The sequence below is a fragment of the Papaver somniferum genome, unplaced genomic scaffold (genome assembly GCF_003573695.1).
Source record: "Papaver somniferum cultivar HN1 unplaced genomic scaffold, ASM357369v1 unplaced-scaffold_41, whole genome shotgun sequence".
NCBI classification, from domain to species: domain Eukaryota; kingdom Viridiplantae; phylum Streptophyta; class Magnoliopsida; order Ranunculales; family Papaveraceae; genus Papaver; species Papaver somniferum.
This window is the reverse complement of record NW_020646638.1, coordinates 2,906,143-2,916,583: the sequence shown is the minus strand read 5'-3', so window position 1 is coordinate 2,916,583 and position 10,441 is coordinate 2,906,143. Positions and strand designations below refer to the sequence as shown.

General features: G+C 36.5%; 2 protein-coding genes across 2 annotated transcripts; one reads left to right on the top strand and one right to left on the bottom strand.

Annotated features, from left to right (window-relative positions):
- Positions 1 to 5,024: 5,024 nt before the first annotated feature.
- LOC113342482 (putative germin-like protein 2-1) lies at positions 5,025 to 5,829 on the top strand. The gene is made up of 2 exons (XM_026587026.1): positions 5,025 to 5,142; positions 5,294 to 5,829. Exons 1-2 carry the CDS (start codon positions 5,025 to 5,027, stop codon positions 5,827 to 5,829), a joined length of 654 nt encoding a protein of 217 aa, XP_026442811.1.
- Positions 5,830 to 6,196: 367 nt separating this feature from the next.
- On the bottom strand, positions 6,197 to 10,064 carry LOC113342470 (tryptophan synthase alpha chain-like). The gene is made up of 8 exons (XM_026587016.1): positions 9,716 to 10,064; positions 9,294 to 9,440; positions 9,139 to 9,204; positions 8,439 to 8,547; positions 8,009 to 8,085; positions 7,532 to 7,609; positions 7,284 to 7,361; positions 6,197 to 6,539 (listed from the first exon to the last, which is right to left on the bottom strand). The coding sequence occupies exons 1-8, from the start codon at positions 9,899 to 9,901 to the stop codon at positions 6,345 to 6,347; spliced, it is 936 nt and encodes a 311-aa protein (XP_026442801.1). The 5' UTR covers positions 9,902 to 10,064; the 3' UTR covers positions 6,197 to 6,344.
- Between the last annotated feature and the right edge of the window lie 377 nt (positions 10,065 to 10,441).

The window sequence follows — 10,441 nt, the reverse complement described above, 5'->3', positions numbered from 1 at the left end:
CAGTAACTCCACACGCATAACAAGCACCCTTAATTTTAGTAATGCTAGACTCTGGTTTTCGAAACATACCTTTCTTGGGAGGACCACGCTTAGAGTTACGATTGTTACTCTCACCTTTTCCAGCTTTGGAAGATCTGTGTTCAGTCATATGAGCTTTGTTACTCATGTCCCTTGCAGAAGACACGTTCTTATCCTTGGTGCACAGCATCTCTTCCACTTGAATTTTCTTTCCTAATTCAACCATGTTGATCTCGCCAATTTCATGTCTTAGCTTTTTCTTGTATTCAGACCAAGAAGATGGTAACTTCTCAATTACCGCAGATACTTGAAACGTCTCATCAATGACCATACCTTCAGCAAGAATCTCATTAATGATCTGTTGAAATTCGAGAAATTGATCAACAACAGGTTTATCATTCGTCATCTTGAAGTCCATAAACTTCGCCACCAGAAATTTCTTGCTCCCTGCAGTCTCCGCTTGATACTTTGCTTCTAACGCAGTCCACAAATCATAAGCACTGAAATTTTCTTTAGCATTGTAAAAATCATACATCGCATCTTCCAAACCATTCATGATATGATTTTTCGCCAGAAAATTACACCTCTTGTTATACTCGATCGCCTCCTCAGTTAAACCTTCAGCATTCATCAATTCAGCATGTGGAACAAGTACATAATCCAGTTCATGATGGCTTAGATAAAATAGCATCTTGGATTGCCATCTCTTGAAATCCTTTCCGTTAAACTTCTGTGGTCTTTCAACATCGTTCTTTCCCATTGTTACAAGGAATATTAATGTGTTAAGATTGTTGGAATCTTGCATTAATTGAAGAAACGTCAGATGTATCAAACAATAATATAAAGAACAGTATCAAACAACTCTACCACGAACAAATTGATGAGGGCAGAATCACAGGTTCAACAAGCTGTCCTTAACACATTAGTTCGCGGGTATACTCTGAAGTAATGCTAAACCCCAACGTGCGAAGATGTGTCCAGGATAAGACTGCCCGATATAACTTGAGTTAGCACAACACAAGTTACCCACTCTTGAACTCAGCAACAGGGATGGAAGCAAAACGCCGCACAAAATATAAGAAGAAGAAGAAAAGTAGACCTAGAGATAGTCGCTGCTTGTGTGTTTTTTAAAAACAGAATTTCGAGTCATATTTATAGGATGAGATACTTGCAAATCAAGTTAGGTTTTTTTTGTTTTCTTCAAAAACAAGTAAAACTCGTAAAAGGAATTTCCCACAAATAAAACTCTTAAAAAATAATTTTGGAATTAAATTCCTAAAGAAAAAATTCTCCAAAAAGTAAATCCGAATAGGAAAGGGACTTGGTGCATGGTATACGCATATATCGCATGGGTCAAAATATGTATTTTTTGAAAAACAAACTGCAACTACGACTTTAGTAGTTGTACATGTAAAAACGCCATCAACAATATTCGCATGTGGACTAATATTCACCAAAAACAAGATTGACTCTTGCATCGAAAAACTCTGAACTTAAGGATTTGAACCATCCAAGGGATATCTTCCTTAATTTTGAGGTATATGGAAGCATCTTAAAAGGGCATGCCGAAGTATTTGGTGTTTTCATTATTCATTGGGTTTGGCCATGTTGAGGTTCTATCTGTGCGTTGATAAACAATGGTTCCTTGGCAAAGTTTTGTGAATTTCCCAAAAAAAAAACTTTGGAAATTATGCAAATTTTTGCTATGATCAAGTACATTGGTTCCTTTATTTGTCTAGTGATTCCTACTAATTCGCAGTCTTAATGATCAAATTTACACTTAATGTTAAAGTCTACAAGGGTCCATTAAAGGTGATAAGGCAGTATGTCATGAATCTTCAGTGATCTCTTTTGTGCAGGTTTATATTGATTCATGGGGTAGTCATTATCCAAATTGATACGTGGTTACCTCCATCATATGAAGGAATTAATTTCGTGAAGAAGTTTCTGCTCTATACCATATCAAATCAATTCTAAGGGTTTAGTGTTTCTCTGGACATTCTTCCTGAATGATTTCTTAGCATGCTTAGATTCTACGCAAATCTCACACTTATAACTTTTATCCAAAGTGAATTTGGGTATGCAGCCTACGCTAGCCAGTTTATGCATTGATTTGTAATTTACATGACCAAGTCTACCATGCCAAACATTCGATGACACACACATGTAAGCAGAAGAATCATTCAATTTCACTTCAGGATAGGTTACATTAAGTTTGTAAAGACCTCCAGTCTTATAACCCTTACCCACATAATCATTGCCCTTAGTTACTATAAGTTTTCCAGACTCAATTGAAACTTTAAAACCCTTATCATCTAAAACAGAACAAGAAACAAGATTTTTGCAGATGTCTGGAACATGAAGAACTTCATTCAATGTGAGAGTCTTGCCAGATGTGAGCTTCAGACCGACCTTTCCTTTTCCTGCAACCTCTGATGCAGATGAGTTACCCATATAGAGTTTCTCGCCTTCCCCTACCCTCTGGTAGGAGGTGAACAGGTCTCTGTTCCCACAAACATGCTTGGTAGATCCAGAGTCTACCCACCAGTCCATCACATTGGTCACCAAATTAACTTCAGACACTACTGCAGAAAACTCGTCCTTGTTCTTTTCAACCAAGTTAGCACTATCCTTTTTGTCCTTACGATGTCTACAGTGAACTGCAATATGTCCAGTAACTCCACACGCATAACAAGCACCCTTAATTTTAGTAATGCTAGACTCTGGTTTTCGAAACATACCTTTCTTGGGAGGACCACGCTTAGAGTTACGATTGTTACTCTCACCTTTTCCAGCTTTGGAAGATCTGTGTTCAGTCATATGAGCTTTGTTACTCATGTCCCTTGCAGAAGACACGTTCTTATCCTTGGTGCACAACATCTCTTCCACTTGAATTTTCTTTCCTAATTCAACCATGTTGATCTCGCCAGTTTCATGTCTTAGCTTTTTCTTGTATTCAGACCAAGAAGATGGTAACTTCTCAATTACCGCAGATACTTGAAACGTCTCATGAATGACCATACCTTCAGCAAGAATCTCATTAATGATCTGTTGAAATTCGAGAAATTGATCAACAACAGGTTTATCATTCGTCATCTTGAAGTCCATAAACTTCGCCACCAGAAATTTCTTGCTCCCTGCAGTCTCCGCTTGATACTTTGCTTCTAACGCAGTCCACAAATCATAAGCACTGAAATTTTCTTTAGCATTGTAAAAATCATACATCGCATCTTCCAAACCATTCATGATATGATTTTTCGCCAGAAAATTACACCTCTTGTTATACTCGATCGCCTCCTCAGTTAAACCTTCAGCATTCATCAATTCAGCATGTGGAACAAGTACATAATCCAGTTCATGATGGCTTAGATAAAATAGCATCTTGGATTGCCATCTCTTGAAATCCTTTCCGTTAAACTTCTGTGGTCTTTCAACATCGTTCTTTCCCATTGTTACAAGGAATATTAATGTGTTAAGATTGTTGGAATCTTGCATTAATTGAAGAAACGTCAGATGTATCAAACAATAATATAAAGAACAGTATCAAACAACTCTACCACGAACAAATTGATGAGGGCAGAATCACAGGTTCAACAAGCTGTCCTTAACACATTAGTTCGCGGGTATACTCTGAAGTAATGCTAAACCCCAACGTGCGAAGATGTGTCCAGGATAAGACTGCCCGATATAACTTGAGTTAGCACAACACAAGTTACCCACTCTTGAACTCAGCAACAGGGATGGAAGCAAAACGCCGCACAAAATATAAGAAGAAGAAGAAAAGTAGACCTAGAGATAGTCGCTGCTTGTGTGTTTTTTAAAAACAGAATTTCGAGTCATATTTATAGGATGAGATACTTGCAAATCAAGTTAGGTTTTTTTTGTTTTCTTCAAAAACAAGTAAAACTCGTAAAAGGAATTTCCCACAAATAAAACTCTTAAAAAATAATTTTGGAATTAAATTCCTAAAGAAAAAATTCTCCAAAATGTAAATCCGAATAGGAAAGGGACTTGGTGCATGGTATACGCGTATATCGCATGGGTCAAAATATGTATTTTTTCCCACCCGCTCCACCCACGTTTTACAATTCATACATAAGTGTATGATTATATAGTGGAGCTCCTCTTTAGTTTTCCACAATGTGGGACTAAAGGTTCCACTTCATTCACCCAAAAATGAGTGAGTATCCTTAGACCCTTAGGTCATTAGATCAAACCATACCAAGACCATAAAATCTTTTTAATTAAAACTCATTTTCTCCAACAATCCCCCACATGAATGAAATATCGGAAAACGAAAAAATCAGAGTAAGGAAAATACCATTTAGGCAAAGGTGTCCATGAGGTCTTGAACCTTGCTTAGTGAGAAGTTACCGGAACTACTAGCTAAACAGTGAACGCGATGTCTTGAACTGCTAGCGTTTGGTGTAGTTCAAATAATATCCACGCATGATATCCTCCAAGTGTTGCTAAGTTCGTGCCGTTTTGTCCATTTTGGCCCTGGACATATCCTGTTTCTCAGAATGCTCTAAAGAATTGGCTCCATTCTCATAGGAAGCGACCCACTTCCTCATTCAGATAGGTGAGTTCCATTAAGAGTGCTTACTGCTACACCCCACTTCAATCTTAAATTGAAACTATAGAACTCATTAAGACTTAATTAAAAGTCATCCTCCACATGCAGTCACACTATCACATCAACACCATAGGGAAGGGACAGATAATAAAATTATCTGATAGTGTTTACCTTTAACTACCACAAATTAGTGCATGGGGTCACATGAATTAGTATCTTAATTGTATGAGACAGGACGGCAAGTTTTATCATTCAATCAGCAAAACATAACATAATAAATTTAACTTCATAACATGCAGTAATAGTACTTCTCTTCCTCCTGCCATTTTATAAATAGAGTGTTCATGCCAAGCTTACTTAACTTGGTTTTGAGTACTTTATCCTTTAAACTTTAAACATCTTTCTCCTTTTCTATCCTTATCAAAACATTATGGCAACCCACAGCAATATTCGTATACTTTGTGTCTTAGTTCTTTCATGCTCCATTGCATTAGCTTTTGAACCTAGCCCTTTACAGGATTTCTGCATCGCTGATAAATCCTCATCAGGTATGTAGTGTACTACTAGACGTACACTTGTGGAGCTAATATTAATTCTTGATATCATTCATTTCTTTCTTGCTTATTCTAAAAACATGTTTTCATGCATGATTAACTTGCTTGCTTATTCTAAAAAGACGTTTTCATGCATGATTAACAGCACTCGTGAATGGTATGGTCTGTAAAGACCCAAAGCTTGCTGAAGCCAGTGATTTCTTCTTCACCGGACTCCATGTACCAGGAAATACGTCAAACACTCAAGGATCGAAGGTTACTCCAGTCAATGTAGCTCAGATTCCAGGACTAAACACTTTGGGGATTTCCTTGGTACGCATTGACTACGCTCCATGGGGTATGAACCCTCCACATACTCATCCAAGAGCTACTGAGATATTGACAGTCTTAGAAGGCACTCTTGAAGTTGGCTTTGTCACATCCAATCCTGACAACATTCTAATCAAAAAGGTCCTTCAAAAGGGAGACGTGTTTGTATTCCCTATAGGGCTCATTCACTATCAACGCAATATCGGATATGTCAATGCAGTTGCAATTGCAGCCTTGAGCAGCCAAAACCCTGGTGCAATAACTATAGCCAATGCTGTTTTTGGATCAAATCCGGCCATTAGCAGCGAAGTGCTTACAAAGGCATTCCAATTGGACAAGAGCACTGTTGCTCTCATTCAAGTAAAATTCTGAATGATAAACTGAAAGTGATGAAACTACAGAAGTGAATTTTCATATTTTTCTACGGTGTACGTTTGATTAATTTGTATGTTTTCGTTTGAGATTCAATTGATTTGTTTATCTTCTAGTTTGTATGCTGAACAAACAATAATTCCCGCGCCTAGAAATTCAATCCAGGCGGTGGTAACTACTTGTTTGTTAATTGTGATTGATGTGTGAAAGAGTTCTAAATTTGTTTCCTGATGAAGTGCGTTTGAAACGTTGCTTTGATATTTATTACGTGCGAAAGTTGATATGTTCTTTGGTTCGTCTTGGAAATTACCAATTCTTTCTGAAATGGTACAATTTGAATAGAGATCCAATGACTGGAAATGAGAACTGAACAAATTTGCTATACCATATAAAACCAAACATTGTTTTCTGCAGTATGCTGTGTGACTTATTACCGCTTGGTTCTTTACCATACAACAAATGTTGAGAAGCATACAAAGAAGAGATGCATGTTTTGCAATGATCAAATAAAATTATCAAGCCAGTGCAGCTTTCAGTGTCTTCGTGTAGGCTTCTAGTTCCTTCAAACCTTCCTCGGGAGATTTTGCTTCACCTAGCAACTTTACCATGGCACTACCGACAATCACACCATCTGCTCCCCATCCTGCAACCTGTTGAACCTGCTCTGGTTTGGATATGCCAAATCCAACGGCCACTGGTTTATCTGTTGCCTGTTGAAGAATTTAGAGAAGATAAAAGGCATTTAGGGAGAAATGGTTATACATGCAACTACCAGTTCCAAAAAAACATTTTGCAAAATAGCCCTGATATTAGAAAAACTGATCTCTCATTAGTTTTTACCAAACAGAACCACAATCTAAATGGTCTAGAACTCAAACTCTCAACTTCAGTTTGTCCTGATAAGAACCACATTTTTCAGTTTATGGTCTCAGTTTTAGGATTTTCCCCAAAAAATGGGCCAACGGGTAATGAAGACATGTGAATAAAGTAAAAAATCAAAGATCGGTGAAAGAGAAAAAAAAAACAGTCAGTTTTTACACAGGCTTAACCTGAACCTTCAATCGATGAGCCATCTAAGCCTAACAGCTTCATAGGTAATAGCTATATGATATCAATTTCTCGTAGATGTTAAACTCTTTATTGGTAAATTCTTCTTTGGAACCTCTAAAATGATGGGACTTCTAAAAGAAGCAGTCAGTGTTTACACAGGCTTAACCTGAACCTTCAATCGATGAGCCATCTTAGCCTACCAGCTTCGTAGGTAATAGCTATGTCCTACCATTTTCTCGTAGATATTAAACTGTTTATTGGTAAATTCTTCTTTGAAAGTTGAAACCTCTAAAATAATGGAAAAAACCTATAAAGCGCTTCCCTAAAGAAAATATGGTTGAAACCAGTTTGCCAGAACTTAAGAGACTAGGAACTGGATTTTCACAGCAATACACGAAACAAACCTTCTTAATGTCCTGAAGAAGAGATTGAACTCGATCACTAACAGATGTACGTGCACCAGTGACGCCAATCGAGCTCACCTAAAAAGAGATATGACGTCAGTACTGATTCCAGAACTAACCAGACATTACGTATATAAATGATTGCTAGAGATACTCAAAAAAAAATTCAAAACTACACCAGTATGTAAATGCAGTTGATTTACTAATGCACAAAGTAGAAAGGAAGTCTGCAGTAAAACAGAACTTACAAGATACACAAATCCTTCTGCTGCTTCAACAATTGGCTTCATTCTTTCTGTTGGAGTTGTGGGCGTTGTTAGCAGTACCTTCAATCACAAAGAAGGAAATTTAAGCATATGAGTATCAGCTAATGAGCGCATTATATCCTAAATGAGAACAAAGAATTCAAAAACTCTACAATGCAACTACACAATTGTCCTGATACAGTAAAGGGGGGAAGTAAATTTTCCTGTTTTATTCGTAATTGTCGAGCAAAAAAGAGGCCAGTTGTTTATTCCAGTTATGATGCCAGTTGTTTATTCGAGTTATGATGCACAGAAAGCGTATATACAAAGCATGGCATCAGATTCAGATAAAAATCGCATGCTCTCTTTTCCAGTAAGAGAAATGTCGACAATTAACAAATTTAATAAGATATGTAGTATCTAAAAAAGGTATACCAGCGTCCATACAGAAGAAAAATGGGATGAAAAGTGTAAACTTACTAACTCAATGTTATTCTTCCTAGCTTCTTTCCTCAAAATCTCAGTCTCTTCAAGAGGGACATCTGGAACCACAATTCCTGGAATGAAGACTGAATATGAGAAAGCTCAACAGAAAACATATATATATACTCCGTATAAGTTTTGAAATCGTGTCACATGGATAAAAATTTTCCTTTTTCTTCATTATGTTAAGAGCCTTGCTAGATAAGTTGCTTCACGGGGACAACATTGTTTCCGAACGTTGTCTGACAAGTAAAAGACATAGCGAAAGATACCATGTGGTGATGAGACATAGGTGCAGAAGCTCATGAAATTGAAAGCATCATAATGTGATAAAACCAATTAGGTAGACTCGCTAAACTAGCTAGTAGGATAAGGAAACATTTTCATAATTAAAAATAGTTTTCATATAAATAGGAGATTAGACTACCATGTATTCCAACATCTTTTATAGTAACCATGAAGTTTTCGACACCACGCTTAAGTATCGGGTTGTAGTATGTAAACAACGCAACTGGACACGATAGTTGCGGGATCACCTGGTTATTCAGCAAATAAACACCGTGAATTAGCAGTCTATAAGAAGCAATCTTAATTCAGTGAACCAAATGTCTTTTTTTTCTTTTGTTAACATGAAAAGGGGAAATTTCATCAAAAAAATAAAGATGTCACTAAGAGTGATACCAATCCACAAAAAAAAAAAAAAAAAAAAAAAGAAAAGAAAAGAAAAGAAAAATATAGCAAGCTTACATAGGAGTAACTTAGAACCTTCAAATAAAAGGTTCCAAACTCCAGCTCTAACAGGAACTACCTAAAAACCTTACACTCAAGAAAACCCAGATGTACCTTCAAAAATCCCCATTTTCATCCCAAAACGAGCATTTAACAGCATCAATTTGCTCATCATAGTCAGAGTCAGAATAGAACTCCCCCAAACCATCATTATCCCCATTCAGTTCACCAAATGCAGACAAGATACAATCTCATGTATCTCTAACGCATCTATCATTGTAATTTATATACACCCCATAACTAAAAGTTTATAGTACTTCCTCTTAAACAATAAAACCGATTGCGACATTTAGAATCCTTATATAAAACAAAGAAAGGCAGATTAATAAGTACTATACCTCTTTTAACATGTCAATAATTGCATTGAAATTGGTACCTCTTGCTAAAGCGCGAGTAGTTGCAGCCTACAACAATAAAATAAAATCACTAGCACAAACACACTGGAAACCAGATTTTACAAATCAATACAGAGCAACGGACAATGAATTCAAACCTGTATAACCGGACCATCTGCCAAGGGATCAGAATATGGTATACCCAACTCAATAATATCTGATCCACATGAATCCAACACTTTCAGTGCTTCCGCTGTTGTTGACAAATCTGGGTCACCAGCAGTTATATAAGGGATAAATGCAACCTTCAAACAAACAAGACAGTATTCAGAAAGGTGATTATGAATTCAACATGCTGTACTAATCAAGCAAAACCAAGTCCACTGTAAATAAGACTGGTTTAGTAAAGAAGAAAAAGATAATCAAAATGAGCCAATTGTACCAACAAAAAAAGAACTTGAAATGCTAAAACAATATAAACCCAGACGAAGAATTTAAAGTTAAATATAAAAAAATGAAAAACTAAATTAAAATAAGGCGGAAAATTTTACAAACAAGTAAAGGGCATAAAAATGCTTACTTTGCCTTGTTTTTTCAATTTTGAGAAAGTTTCAGAAAGTCCAACAGTTGGGGTAATACTAATAGAAGCCATTGGTACTGTGAATGATTCAAAAGAGACATTAGGTCTTTGAGTTGAGTGTGAAACAAACTGGTTGTGAGATTTCTTAGGTTGTAGAAACAATGTTGTTTTCAGAGCAGTTGCCATTTTTTTTATATCGCACGGAGAAGAGGTTTGAATGTAGAAACATATACTGATGATTTTTGAATGATTAAATATTGTTTGGTTTATCCTGTTAAAATACTACGGGACTGTTGTAATGTGCATAGTGAATCTTGATAGCTAAAAAATGATGAGATTTGGTCGAGGACAGGAACGGAAAGTAGGATTTCAGAAATGGACGGCTCCAATTAATCATCTGGGGTAGGTGATATTTCTTAAACAGGTATGTTCGATGAGGATTTACTGGATCGATAAGGAAGATATTTAAAACTTGAGATTTCAACCTTGATATGGGCTCTTAAATATCACTTTTGGTTCATTTGCCTTTGAAGCGTTTATAATTGTCAATTACACGATGGTCTCTGAAGTTTATCTCTTTTTTTTTCTTTATCAAATATAGAAAAGCGGAATTACAACAGAGATACTCCATTTCCAGTCTCAGCAACATCCCCTGAAGAAACAGAAGTTCTAGGACTGTTCCAAACAGCAAAATGGGCAGTAGAGGAAAACCTATCAGATTTCAGT